Source organism: Barbatula barbatula (genome assembly GCF_947034865.1).
Source record: "Barbatula barbatula genome assembly, chromosome: 4".
Lineage (NCBI taxonomy): Eukaryota > Metazoa > Chordata > Actinopteri > Cypriniformes > Nemacheilidae > Barbatula > Barbatula barbatula.
Window position 1 is genome coordinate 9928660 of NC_136768.1, and position 15591 is coordinate 9944250.

General features: G+C 38.5%; 1 protein-coding gene across 2 annotated transcripts in view; it reads left to right on the plus strand.

The window, feature by feature from the left end:
- acss3 (acyl-CoA synthetase short chain family member 3) overlaps positions 1-15591 on the plus strand; it is a 40937-nt gene that overhangs the window by 1670 nt on the left and 23676 nt on the right. For both annotated transcript variants that reach the window (XM_079454295.1, XM_079454294.1), the window contains exons 4-11: positions 90-224; positions 2706-2846; positions 4797-4877; positions 4969-5064; positions 7082-7233; positions 11150-11253; positions 15177-15272; positions 15456-15519. In XM_079454295.1, the coding sequence (XP_079310421.1) occupies positions 90-224; positions 2706-2846; positions 4797-4877; positions 4969-5064; positions 7082-7233; positions 11150-11253; positions 15177-15272; positions 15456-15519 (869 nt within the window). The remainder of the gene's footprint in view (positions 1-89; positions 225-2705; positions 2847-4796; positions 4878-4968; positions 5065-7081; positions 7234-11149; positions 11254-15176; positions 15273-15455; positions 15520-15591) is intronic.

Consider the following 15591-nt stretch of genomic DNA (forward strand, 5'->3'; position numbering starts at 1 on the left):
ATTGCATTGCTATGCGGCTACCCCTTGACGCATCTCTGCTGAGGTTGGCAAAAACAGTTTCTTCCGGTAAATCATAATTTACCCTACAGCCTAAGCTGCTGGTCACAGCATCATTTGGAATCGAGCCGGGCAGAAAAGTGGAGTACATTCCCCTGGTTGACAAAGCTCTGGAGCTCAGCAGACACAAACCACACAAAGTCCTCATCTACAACCGTCCTGGCATGGTGAGTCCCCAGCACCACAGTAGCAGTCTGTAAAAAGAATGAAAACGCTAACGTGGTGGATTTTCTATATCTTCAGTCACATGTTGTGAGCTAGCGTAGTAACGCGAGTCATGTTAAGAAAAGGAAATCCGTCTTTTTGCTTCTTGTAACTTTAATAATTTACCACTCAAGCAACATTATTACCATTAGATGGAGTGTTGGGATATCAAATGTTCAGCGCTTTCAGTCTGTAGCATCTTGAGAAAATTACTTCTCAGCTCTCGCTTAATCTTTTTTTATCTTCTTGACGTCTCTTAAATTACTTTTTCATGTTGCTAATTCTAGAATCAGTACGTTGATATTGCAACACATGGGAATTACTTAATAATCTTCATCCTGTGTTGTCATGGAAACTGTCAGCAAATAGCTTTTTGATTATGCAGCGATTTGGAGTGAAGGATACATTTTGCATGGTTGGCCAAGACAAACACAACAGCATCTCAGAAATTTTTTTAAATATTGCTTTTCATATTTATGGAGGATTTTGTCAGGCCAAGAGGTTTTCTGTTTTACTTCGGAATTAGAATACAAATATCCACAAAATCCTCATTGGAATGTAAAATCGTGGAAGTGTGCGAGTAAAGGACAAAATTATATTTGAAATGTTAATGCTGCATTTTCAGTGAAAGCATATTTGGATTAGCAATTGTTTCTATTGTTTCACTTTATAAGTTAGGTCTTTTGTGTTTGAGTGCATTCTAGAATTTTCGATTTTTTTCAAGTCTTATGCATTCTATCCTAGGATAAAAAATATAGGAGCGGTTGGAATTCTTTTGAAGATTACATGAAGATTTTTATGATTCCAAATAACAATAACCCTCTTTTTTTGTCACATAAGACCTTAAAAGTAGCCAGCAGTAATAGGCTTATAATGAAAGTATAGAAGATGATATAAAACCCAATTGACCCCACTTGAAAATTAAATTGTATCTTAAATGAGTTCATAACTCAAAGGGAGATCATTGCTATAATACTTATTACCGAATAGATGGTGATCCATCTACCCGTGCAGAGTATAATTCTATAAAAAAGTCTGCCAAATGCACTATACTTGTTTGAAATCAGTTAAAAGCATTGAATTAAAGTTTTTTTTCAATGTAATCCCCTACCCTACAGCCATAATAAAATCTTATAGGCTTGCGACTATTGTGTAATTTCTGGGTTGTTTTGAGATGATTTGATGATGCTTTCACATGCAAAGTGCAGTATTATATAACACAGTTATAATCTACCTGTTTTAGTATTAAGAAGTATTCATAGGAACATTGGAATATGTGGGAGTATTAGTGGTATGATCAGAAACCACATTTAACCAAAGAAGAATGACTAAGACTATGCAGTTGATTATGCAATGATTTAAGAGCTATGATCAGTATACTTAGCCATATCAACTATCATTTATTTACATTTATCAAACATATATAGTTACACTTATGATTTAAGAGCACAACACTGTTTTATTCTCACTAATTATATACTCACACTTATGGTTTAAGAGCACGGCAGAGCACAGCATTTAAAAAAATTCAGGGTTGTCTAAAAACGCATGATCAACACTTTTTGAAAACTTGAACACCGGCACATACACCACACATACTTTTGTGGACAAATTTAATTAAATCTAACTTATCGCATGCAGCAAGGAAGCCTTATCACAAGTAGCCAAGGACGCCAGCTGAACATGAGCTCATCGTTAATAAGAGTTAATCGGAAGACCCCGGAAAAGTGTCCAAATATGGGCACATGAGATATTGGGCTCTCACTGTGTCTTGTCCTGTTGGAAATCCATTTCTCCGGCAGGATATTTAAAATGACTGTTTATTACTTTATAGCCGCAGGGACATCATATGTATACAATTTTAAGCATGAGTCGCATTTTTAACAAACATGTCTTATGAACATTGAAAAGATGTATACAATCGGCATTATGTTTTAAAAAAAAGGACGATTGGCTAACCACAAGTAAAATCATACTTGACTGCTGGAAATCTATTGGTGGAAAGTCATGTCATGTAATGAAAAGATAACAGTAAGGTGTTTGATTGGTTCGGAAGGAGCCCCCCTGTCAGAAATTCAACTATAACTATGGGCCTGAAAACACTGTAATTTTAGATGCTTTGGGAAGATCTCACTTTGTTTGGCATGCGCAAATAAAGTTAACTTTTTGACACCTGAACCCTCTTCGTCTGAGCAATTCTTTGAAACTACAAGAACAACTTTCCACAACACGACCAGTGATGGCTTAGGCGTCCGTCATTGATGTTAACTTTTAAGTAGCCAAAGTAAAGGTAGATATTTGTTGGATTCTACTCCAGATAGAAGAAGAAACATTATTGGGACATCCTTTGTGTTTCTTCTTATAATAATGTCTTAAAATTCGAACGGCTTCACTTTTGTCCTATAACTGTAACTACACAATGTATGCCATTATCGTTCCTTCAGGAAAAAGTGTCCATGCATCCGGACCTGAGTCTGGATTGGGAGGAAGAAATGGCCACTGCCCACCCTCACGACTGCGTGTCCGTCCCTGCTCATCATCCCCTGTATGTCCTCTACACCTCCGGAACTACTGGCACTCCAAAGGTGAATGCATATTCATGACATTATTTAAAACATGCTGCTGAAGGAACTGATGAGATTCTTTGTGTTGCAGTTGATCCAGGGTCTTCTCTTTCAGGTTCTTTGTTGTAGTCTGTAGCTGTGTTGTTGCCTTGTAGGTCTTTCACTTTTTGAACATGTACCACAGCAGTACCATATCTTTTGAGGCGCCATGGAGTACTTGGTACACAAATATGATATGAGGCATTCAGTATAACAGTGTGTATCAAATTGTCATCCAATACATTACTTATAGCATAGTAAAGCCATAGTAGAGCATGGTCATAGCAACACCGATTGGGTTCTGTTTCCAGGGAATGCGAGGAATGATAAAATGTTCACCCCAAAAACAATCACTATATATTTTGTCTTTGTAACTAATTCTTCATTGTCAAATTAGCATTCTTAGCTCTTTGTAGTCCACCAATTGTGCAGCAAATGTTGCTAGCTATAGACTGTGTGCTACGAGACAGAAAGTAGTATGTCTCGAAAACTAATGATGATACTGAGAAACCTCAAGCTTTAAATTGAAAATATGCAGTTAAAATAGGGGAACTATTATTGGGACCCATTCCCTTACAGTTAGAGACAATTGCTAATTGTATTGCTTGTTAAAATTTACAGAATTACAAATTGACTCTCACTTGAAACTGTTCGCATTTTTGGATTATTTGTTTCTATTGCATGGTTCGTATATTTCAGAGCACAGCGACGTACATCAAGTTTGCATTACTAGAAATGCCTGTGTTTAGGAACCTACATACATGTTTACAATTTCCTTGCTTGTTCTCTGTCCATGATCCTATTCCAAAACATTCCTAAGTAACATTTCGTTTTGAAAATGTAAACATCTTGAGACGAACAACAGCTTGCATTAGCATGCCTGAATTGTTGTTTAATCCCTAACAACTCGCTCTTGATGTACACTGACTGAACAAGAAATGATTTGAGGAATACTAGAGCGCACAGGAGGATTCCGCGAAACCTGAAGGCAAAGTGAACAAAATGCAGCTTTCCACTGACCCCCACACTCCAGTTGGTGTGAAATATCTGGCCCAAGGCAATGCTGAACTGTACAGAAACCATTTGCGAAAATGGTTCTCCTTTACTTGCTCACTCATGCACATGCCTCTCAGATATATAGAGGTAAAGAGTTTGGCAACAGCAGGATCCTGTAAGTCGAAATTTGAAATCTTCAACATACGATTATTTCCGGAAAAACACGAGCTGCTGGAGGCTTGCAGGGGGACGGAACTACAGCACGAGCACACAACAGCTTAAGCACACAATTTTGTTTGCGGATTGCCAACAAAACACAGACGTATGACTTACTTTGACTTACCACGTGCATTTAATGACCAACATCTTTTAACAAGTTGACCTTGTTAAGCTTGAGAAGCCAGCACGTTCAACAGTGTTAAGAAGTCAGAATGTATGACATAGCATGTTTATCTCCACTTTAACAGTTTAAAAATGTAACCTTTGATCGAATAGCTCACTCAACAATGTATGGTTTTATATTTTTATGTGGTACAGAAAAGGAAAAATTTATGAAGAACCGTAATGCAGCTCTCTCCATCAAGTTAACGTTTTTACTGACTGGGGTAATTCAAGGTTTAGAAAATTAAAGGGATAGTGCCCCTTTAAAAATGATTTGATCATTTATCCCTTATGTGATTTTAAACCCGTATGACGTTCTTCTGCAGAACACAAAAGATATTTTGAAAAATGTTTGTAATCAAACAACATTGGCCTTAATTGACTTCCAAGTTATTGAGAATTTTGTAAAAATATAACTTTAACTGAAGAAAGTCATTTCTTGAACACTAGTGTGAATAAATGATGACAGCGTTGTTTATTTTCAGGGTACAGTGGTGACTACGGATGTATTTTCCCTTTGAATGTACCTGACTTAAATCATTTATTTCCTGTCAGGGTATAGTCAGAGATTCGGGAGGTTATGCCGTGATGCTAAACTGGACTATGTCCAACGTTTATGGACTGGCTCCCGGTGAGGTAAGTCACGATTGTACATTTTAACAGGTTTGGAAAAACAGATGCTCTTGTTCATGTCGTCCAGCATCATTTGACCTACCCTTTCTCTCAGGTCTGGTGGGCCGCATCTGACTTCGGCTGGGTGGTCGGACACTCGTATATCTGCTACGGTCCGCTTCTGCACGGCAACACCACAGTGCTCTACGAGGTACTGGGCGGCGTGTGCGTGTTACATCAGTTGACCTACTCAATTATCTTCCGTTGTGGGTTACTGGATCCTGATGCTTTAACTGGCTCGAGGTCTTTCAAGTCCATATTGCAAAGGTTTACAACCTTAGTTAGTTGTTTTTTCTGTGGGAACGGAAGCCAGGATGAAAAAACTAAAAATCTCCTTTAGGGCGAATGATGTGAATCACTGACTCGTGCGTTTGATTTCCTGTTGGTTTTCATAAGCTTCTGTAGCGGTAAAAAGAGTGGCTCATTGTTAAACCAGTTCTCCTTGTGGAGACAATAGGATGAATACTAAAATTATTTGCAAACGGTGGGGGTGATCTGACTTCTGGGTTTTCTGTCAAGGTTGTTTCAGCTCTACTGGTTTAATGTGTGTCTCACTTCGTGAGACCGTCTATTGTTGATTTTATTAGACTGCTATAGTGAATGATTGGTTGAGTTTGATCTTAATAAGTCTCAAGATATTGCTTCTGTAGGACTTTTAAACCACTAATCGCATCTAGAATAAAAGTGTGCATATTATTTTTGTATATAGGGGTCAGCTGTGGCCTAATGGTTAGAGCGTTGGGCTTGTGATCAGAAGGTTGCCGGTTCGAATCTCAGTGCCAGCAGGTCATGACTGAAGTGCCCTTGAGCAAGGCACCTTACTCCTGATTGCTCTGCAGTAATGTGCCACTTTATAAAACTACTTGTTAGTCGCTTTTAAGCGTCTGCCAAATGAAAAAATGTCAAATGTAAATGTATTTATAAACACATACATGTATATATTTAAACAATATATACAAATAAATACATGTTTAAATATCATTAAAGTTTACATACATATACAAATTTACATGCAAATATTTTCTAAATATTTACGTGTTCTGTGTATGTATGTTTATAAATAAAATAAATATACACATTACACAGATACAATGCAAACACAAACATTTATTCTGGATGCGACGAATCACGATTAATCATTTAAAAGCGCTTGTAAAGTGTCAATTTCAATATTAGTAAAATCCCCTTTGTTTTTAATGTCTAATGTTTGCTGAGGGAAGCATCGCAAAAACTTTTACACTTGAAGTTTGGCGTATTACCCAGAATCATAGTGGTGCATTTTTTTTCACAGATTAGCAGAAAATCTATTTAACTATTAGCAAAACGCTGAAATTTGTTTAACTTTTCAATTAAGGTTTTACTGTAGCAGCTGTAAGCGGTAACTGGTTATCCGCTTGTTAAGTCTAATGTCACGCACCACTGCTTCTGGGTCCGATCGATCTATCTGGTGCTAGTCAAACAAAATGCCAAGACATTCACGGCATGCTATAAAATTATGGAAAAGTTCAAATTGGTTAATCCATATCTCAACCAAAGATAACATTTAAAAGCATTTCTCAAACCGCTGTTATTACAAAACGTGCACACTTTTTCTGTGTGAGCTGTTTGATTTGTCCCTACTAAATATGAAGTATTTTGTTTCTCTTTGAGCAGCTTGGCTTATTTTAACAGCTCAGAGTTACAAGTACTCGTGTGCAGTATTATTCTGTTTCTTAGCTGTTCATCTGCCCATCTGCCACACAGGCACCTTTCCAAACAGCTCTCCATGACATCCTTGATTAAATTTTCACTCCCAACCACTGCAAGTGCTGTCGCTGATCCTGCTTGTTAATAAGAGGTGCTTTTGCACTCACATATATATAAATATATAAAAGAATACTATTTAAATATATAAAATATAATAATGATATTAAACGAAATATTAGACTTGTGATAGCACTCGATAATACAACTTTAATATTGTAACCATGGCCAATTCACAATACTGTGATTGATTCGAGATTACATATTAGCATAATGTTCTCTGAAATCACAGTTTACTTTTTCAATAAGTCAAGATTCAGAGTGCTAACTTTAATTACCTTGTTTCACATGCACATGCCTATAAGGACTTTATGCCATTCTTTGAAGAGATTTTCGTTGTTTGATCAAGGTCCCTGTTTCCGCAGGGCAAACCGGTGGGGACTCCGGACCCTGGGGCGTTTTTCCGTGTGATGTCTGAGCATGGCACGGCTTCCATGTTTACTGCTCCCACTGCTATCAGAGCCATTCGCCAGCAAGACCCTCAGGCGGAACATGGGAAGCGATATCCGCTCCGCAGGTAAACAAAATGTTTTACCTATAAACACACTGTTTAAGCAGCAACTCGTGCTACGGCAACAGAACACACAACATATGACAGTATATCGACATTTTATGCAGATGGCAGATGCTATACACAGCGACTTAAAAGTGTATACTTATGCCGTGGTCACACTAGACTTTGAGAATGCGAAATTCGTTCAAACGGTGCTGCAAAAATGGGAGGGAGCGATTCCTCCATCTTTTGACATTTCTTTTTACATTACATGACTGGGGCTTTTAAGGCATAGTTCACCCAAAAACAAGAATTTTGTCATCATTTACTTAGTTTAAACCTGCATGACTTTCTTCTCCAGAACACAAAATAAGATATGTTGAAGAATGTTGGTCCCCGTTGACTTGGTTGGTTTTGTGTCCATGCAGTGGAATTCAATGGGGACCAATGGTATTCGGTTACCAACATTCTTCAAAACATCTTCTTTTGTGTAAATGAAGAGATGAATACTTAATGGAATCTGTGCTATTAGCATGGATCGAGCGGTTTGCGCATTGACCAGCATTGAGTGAATAAGCGTGTTGGGAGAAAGATGTGCGCAGTTACCACGGTGATAGTAACACACATTTTAAAATAGCAGTAAAGGGTCTATACATCTATTTTAGCCTTCATTAAAATATTAAAATGAACATTGTCATTTAGCAGACACTTTTATCCAAAGCGACTTACAAAGAGTTCAGGGAGTAATAAGCGATATGTCATACAGAAGCAATAATACAACAGGTGCTAATACAAAGTTACTAGTTTCAACAAAAGCCAGACCACTACCTGTTGAGAGAAAGAGAGAGGGTTAGTGTACATGAAATTTTAATGAGAGATGGGTTTTAAGTCGTTTTTTTAAGGTTGTGAGAGATGTGGTTGACCGCACCGAGTTAGGAAGAATTTTCCACCAGGAAGGAGTTCAGCGGGAAAACGATTCACTGCCCTTTTGAGAAGGCAATACAAGATGCCACTGGTTTGTCGAACCGAGGGTTCTTGATAGAAGTGAAGTAAAGAAGGGTATGAAAGCATGCCGGTGCAGGTCTTGTAGGGAAGCATAAGTGACTTGAATCTAATACGGGCTTCAAGCGGTAGCCAGTGGAGAGAGATGAAAAGGGGTGTCACATGAGTCTGTTAAACTCCTTACAGCCCCATGCCCATTCATTCAACTTTTATCCCCGAGAAAGAACCACAGGTTTTTAAAATTTGTATGCTGGATTTACTTGAAATTTCAGGACGAATTGCTATAACCAGTGACCAAAATGAACACTTACCATTAGCGAGGTGCTATATTAAATTAGTTTTTAGGAAATAAAATGGAGCTTCTGGCTAAATAATGTATAATTTCGATTAGCAACGATCTCTACCGCTACTGTTTTGTGTAATGTAGAGTCTTGTGCACAGACGATAGAAACAATGATAAAATGCAGTGGAATGTCATCAACATAATGCGGCCATTATAAGTATAGAGACCAAAAATGCTTTAACATCATTACTATCCAATTAAAGTATAATAGTCATGGTCATTTACGCCTGCTGTAGATGATGCTTATATTTAGTCTCTTTATGAATATTAATGCTGCCTTGGTGGCTTATTTTTTGCATTGTTATGCAAATCTTTGCAATAACAAGGATGTATTTTCCAATCGAGAAATATACACACGGCCATTACTTGTACTATTTAAATGTGCTGTAGTATTTGTATAGCATACTGTGAAATTAAAATGACCCTTAATGAACATAAGACAGTTTTGTTAGCTAAAGCCGGTTAATGACACATCAAGGACATAAGCATAGAGCAAAAAAAAGAGGATCCATCTCGTCCCAAAAGAGACACAAAATGAGTGACTGCCACACAAAAGCACAGGCACTCCAACACTAGAGCGTGTCTTATAGATGGGTGCTGTAACTCGGCTCTCAGCATGGGTTTAAATGCATGCCAGAGGCCACGAAAGCACTCAATAGGATTTTCCAGCTCAAAGAGTCTAGCGTTACGCCGTAAGACCGCGATCTGCCCTCTCCTCAAGATCATAAGGCTGATATTAACCCACACCTCCACAAGGTCACTAGACGAGATGTGCGCACCTGGTGTTGAATTTTTTTACACGAGGAAATTTAAATAAACACCGACACGTGGGAATACCTTTATTAAACGAGCAACAGCTCTGATAAAGCCAACAGTGAGGCTCTCTCGATGGACATCAAGGAATGTGTCGTCATGGATATTTTTGGTACGGGATGCTGCAATGTGACTCATTATTGGCATTTTATCTTTCTCATTTATTGTTTCCTGGAAGAAAGGTCTCCACCGTGCCTGTGTTCTCGCCTTTGAAGGTCTATAGTACTCGGACAGGATAAGGATATGTTTGAATGATGAAAATCGACCATTTTAGGTGGGTTTGTGTGAAATAGATTTTAACCATAAGAGAAGCATGAAGGCTTTTAAAGATTTGATACCACTAACCCGGCAAGCTTTAGAATATCCAGTTTATTGAGTAGGAGAGCAAGGTATGTTTTAGCACAATCGCACCTGTTCTAATGCAGATCGCACACACATCTGACCTTGACTACAGATGAATGAATCATTTGTGTGTTGTTTTACCCTGGAGTTGTACATTGAAGTTAACTCGGCTTTAATGCGTGTCAATAATAGACACTGGGAAGAATCGGTTCTGGGGAGAACCGAATACTTATAAGTCACTTCCTTTCCATTTCAAATTTCCCTTGGAAGGTAACATGCAGGGACTTTAAAAAAATAGTTTTTACTTATGGTACGGTTTCAAATCTTATGCTTAAATTGGCATTCAACTAATTTCAAAAGAATAAAAGATGATGGATTTTATTGAAAATCACACAGTGGGGATCAGAACACCAGAATCTCAAACCAGTGTCTTTGTAATAAAAAATCAGATGGGATACAAATGACAACCTATCAAATTAATGACCTATAGTTTTTAATAAGAAATATTTACCCCGAAAATGATTTTTAAGTGCATTCATGTCGCTTATTCAGTTTGAACCCATTTATTGACACATCAGTGTCCTCGATAACAAACTGAACTTTATGGCCAATTTCATGCTGGGGGACTAGAAATAGCTCATTCTAAGGTAATAGAAACATAACGCTTCATTATGTAAGATTCTTACACACCTCTGAAGACATAGTTTTGTGCATTATATTGCATTTCTGTCAATAGATCCTGTAAAAGCACACATTGGAACTTTAATATGTTATATTTTAAGATATAAAGTCTGGGACAAATGTAAAATTCTAAACACAAAAAGCTTTAAAAGGTACCAAAAATTAATGGAAGATAAATGACAAGTCATTGATAAATGACCAAATAAAGGTTAAAGCTAAAGAACTTTATATTACAAAAATAAATGTAATAAGAAAATACTAAAGAAATGTATTCATATAATTTCATGTATATTAATGCACAGATTTGCTTTTCATTTGCAAATTTAAAGATACCCTGAAAGACGATTTGATGGATCTGTGCATGTGCCCTCCAAGGGGCGATTCGATCTCGCTATTCATAGTTTTCATATTAGCATTTCAAACACGCTTCAGCGATGAAAAGATGGTTTGACCGGCCTTTGCTGCTCACTGAGCGTCCCCTTGATATTAAAGGTGTAGTTTAGAGCCAGCTGTAGCTTGACAATGTAGATTCCAACAGAGGAAAAGATGTTTTGATGTGAACACCTACTGCATGTTTTACTGCAGACATTGTGGATCGTGGGCAGCTGGATGACTTTTTACGCCTCTGCTTTCCGCCCAGCCAGCACTTTTTTTGTTTGTTTTGCTACAAAAGCGAGTTCAGTAAATATTTAATGTGCCTTTCTTTCTTGTGAAATCCTTGGCACACAGGAGGAAAAGCTCTGTTTTTTCTTTGTTTAGGTTGAGGAACTTGTTTGTAGCAGGAGAACGCTGTGATGTTGAAACTCTCGAATGGGCCAAGAAGAATTTCGGAGTCCCTGTGCTGGATCACTGGTGGCAAACTGGTAAGTCTGTGTCACAAAGTTACAGTTACATTATCTGATACTTTGAGGTCTGGTGACAGTCTGGTCAGTTTGATTCTTGTTCATCTATCGTAATATTTTTCCATCCATTTCTCATTATTTCCTCATTTTTGTGTCAACAGGCAATATGTTTTTTTATCTTGTTTTTTTTCTATGTATGGTGAAATGCTCTGTGCCCAACCATAAAATCGTCCTTCTGTCTCTAGCAATCTAGAAACGGATTGCCTGAGTAACGGAACAGAACCTTCCCTTTGATGTTCATAACTTTTACTGCCAGCATGATGCGTAAACCATGTATAACGAATTGGGGTTTCACCTTCATTCTATACAATGCAAAATATGTTCATCTCATAAATAAAAAAGGAAACAGGAACTAGGTTTGATCAGAAGAAATACACACAATAACTTGCAAAAGTAAAACCAGTTTCCCAACTCTACTGATGTACCGTGAATAGGTACAACTGCAGGCTGTGTGTATGAGCCCAGGGTCATAGAGGGTCAAGTACTTTACGTGATGAATAAGTCCATCCTTTGTGTGTGTCTTGCACATTTTATAATTTCGCCCACTCCCCCTGCAATTCACTATTAAATCATGTTTATGTATCAGCACAGAGGTGATTCGTGTTATTACGGTGCTTGTAATAACAGCCGCATCTCCAATGGCGCCGGCCTGTTTGCGAGAGTACAAACGGCACGCAATATTTAAATTGATCAGCGGCACAGAGCTAGATTTGATTAAAAGAGTTGATGAGGTGTAGTGAAATAGCAGTTTGCTTGCGCTGCCGCGATAGCATTTCTGAAATAAAGTGAATGTCATTGGAAGCCTCATTATCTTTGTGGTTACCATCTCGAAACCTCCCCTGGCTCTCACGTTTGTTGCATTAGCAGCAGCCAGGCTGCTCCGATTGAGTCGAATGCACACATATAGACATTTGCTCACACAAAACCAACACGTGGAGAATTATTCTGATTATTGTCAAATGTATCCTGATTGGTTGACACAGCATTCCAGGTTTGCTAGAACGAACTATTGTTATCATCTGAGGTCGAATCATAACCGTGTTGAAATTTACTCTTAACTTCACGATGAGTGAGATACTGCTTCCAAACAACAATTTAAGTTGCGTTTTGCTTACATTTTTATGTTTAACATGCTGAATACGAAAATCACATAAATCTTTTTAACAATTTAAGTTGCGTTTTGCTTACATTTTTATGTTTAACATGCTGAATAAGAAAATCACATAAATCTTTTTAACAATTGACATAACTTACAAACATTTTTGGAATATTTTGACACGTTTATACGATTCGGCATTATTACTAGCGCGCATAGATGACAAGGTACTGGCACAACACTGAGCTCCAAGAATCATCTTAACATTACAAAAAATGTCCTGAACTTCAGAAGTGAACGTTTGGTCCTTTTTGTCTTTTATGACTAATACGGTCTTCACGAACCAAGTTCCAGAGGTAGTCACCCATCATCGCTTCATCCCACCTTCCGTGCGCTACAGAAATGTCTAGAATTTTCTGACAGTGACGGTTGTTTATTTGCAATACCATTGTATCATAATTAATGATGTAAGCTCAAAATTTACTTGAGCTAAATATACGCTAAAAACATTAATGCTATATGAAAATCATTATTACCACAATAGTTACCTCCGCAGAATTGTACAAGAACTGTAAAAAGTTAGAGCAAAAAAAGACATATTGCTTCCCATTTACAACCCCCTTAAATTGTGAGTGTATTTGCAATATAACACAACCTTTTTGCCTAAACGGCACAGAACCTGTGATTTTTTTTTTGCTGTCTCAAACACGTGCCGACACACATATGGAAACGTGCCGTTTATTCGTCACACGCAGAGGCTGCGTCCATCCAAAACTCAGAAATTGAAAGAAAGGCTGGCGCTTTTGAGACCCGATAATAATCTGTGTGCTATTTTAAGACGCAACTCCTGCCGTGAAGAGGTGGGGGGCTTGTGATGAGGGCTGCTGATGTCACCACTGTTGCCGGGCAACTGGTATGTTTCCAGAAGGTAGTATGTGACAGTGGCGACCGGCTGTATAAATGACCTTAACGCGTGGCCCTGAGCGCCAGCACCTGTCTCTGAGCTTGACCCTTTTGTGTGTGTGTGGACCCCTGAGGCTCAGGCATAGTCTGTCTCAGTTTCTGACTCGGCTGAACTGTATTAGCCCTGAAAATCAACTTTATATAATAGCAGGTGGCTGGTAGTCATTTGGAAAAACCGTTGATGGCAGGGCATACACTTTAGAGGGACACAATGGTCGTTTACTCCCAAAATACATTTAGACCCACATTATATGAACATGCTTAGGTTTTCGTGCACACGTGTTCTTCATCAACTTTGTTTTAAAGGAACGCTTTCATTACACATCATTACAAGCACATATTCAGTCACGCTTAGCGTGTGTACATCTACACGCTGTGTGTCACCTGAGTGTCTGTGCTTTCTGCATTACTCGTGTATATGAGCATGTGCCAGACAGACTCGTGGTGCGGCATGCCGAGATGCCAACAGGTCCGTCTGTCTCTGTCTTTCTCTCTTGCCCGCCGTTCACAGTATTCCTCTAGAATCTGGCTCTGAGGAAGCCGAGGAATAAGTCTCGTTTTATACTCGTGAACTCTTTGTCGTGGGTCATGCTGTCTTCTACCTCTTGCGAATAGTAGACAGTGTTATTTAAAGCGTGCAACGCATCGCAAACTCTCAGCGCTGTTGAATGTGCTTAAAACACGTTCTTGTAATACAACAGGTTGGAAATAGATGTATCTTCAGTTGCCATTAAATAATTTATGTATCACCAGGGTTCTCAAGTCTAAAGCATTGGCCGTGAGACACACGCAATTCAACCAGTTGACACGCTCACACGCCACACCGTGTATTTCTCACGGCGAAAAGGCAATGCCAACCAAGTTGTCCTGCAAGCTTTATATATAACGTTGTATACGAGGCGCAGGCACACAAAGTGAAGTTTCCTGCCGCCAGCACGTATCTAGGCCAGATTGCGTTCGTTACTAGGCAACATAGATGCGCGAACACACAAAGTTGACGGAACATTCTCGGCCACCGTACGTTCGTTACTAGGAAACCAACGATATCGCACGAACACACGTCGTGATGGAGAAGGTAAGTTGGAAGAGAGCTCGTCTAACATTTTAGGCTAGAAAATTTAATGTATAGCCCATCGTATACATATTGATGCAGTCAAAACATTATCTGAAAGCTAAGGGAAATGTTAAAGGATATGGGAACGAATGAAGATGTATTTCTTGATTTTATTTAAAATAATATACTGTATTAATAGGCTTGCTAGTTACATTAATAATGCTACATGTAGTTTGTGCTGGTTAATTATGAACAATGGGTAAAATTGGGGGGGCGGGCTCCATTAGGGCTCCTCCCCTAACCGCATGTGATCTCAGTCCAAGCTTTTGATAAAACTTGAGAACCCTGTGTATCACGTAAATGGCAAACATGATGAAAGATGCATTAATATTGCTTTTTTTATCCTCAATCTGCTGGTTTTGTCCCGACAGTAGAATGATAAAATCATTTTTCTCCAAGTAATTTAACATATTCTTAGGGCCACAGACAAATGAAGTTTGTGTGTTGTCTTGACCCTTTATCCTAATGTTTGATTTAACCGTTTCCAAGGCAGTCAAGGTTTTTTGCACAAAAAGCATCCCATGTATTTTTTGTGATACCAAGTCCCCTACTGTCCCTTTAAAACCTTTGTACGTAAACAACCTCTATTATGTGAAATGAATGTTGAGAACACTGCCAAATTTTTACCTTTTAAAATCTACAGGTTGCTCACGGTTATTATGGTTCAGGTGGATTTCTCACTCTTAAAACTATCATTTCCATCTCTTTCAGAGAGTGGCTCTGCCATCACAGCCTCCTGTATCGGTCTGGGCTGCTCACGCAAACCCCCTGCTGGTACGGCAGGTAAACCTGTGCCTGGATACAATGGTGAGAATCCTCACGTGCGTTTCTATATACTAATACGTTTTAATTATTTCCCGTTGGTTATTCAAAGCTTATATGTCGGCGCTTCTTTCTGGCTCTTTGACAGCTTGAAAGAACAAGATACATTAATAACTGTATCAAAGACAACGAATAAAGCATTTTACTATTTTACTCTTTGCGTCACAGTGACAGTGATTGATGATGAAATGCAGCAGGTGAATCCAAGGACTCTGGGAAATATCGTTGTGAAGTGAGTATTTCATCTTTTTCTTTAATTTTTTCAGAGTAAAGCAAGAACAAAAACTTGTACAGGGAGGGGGTG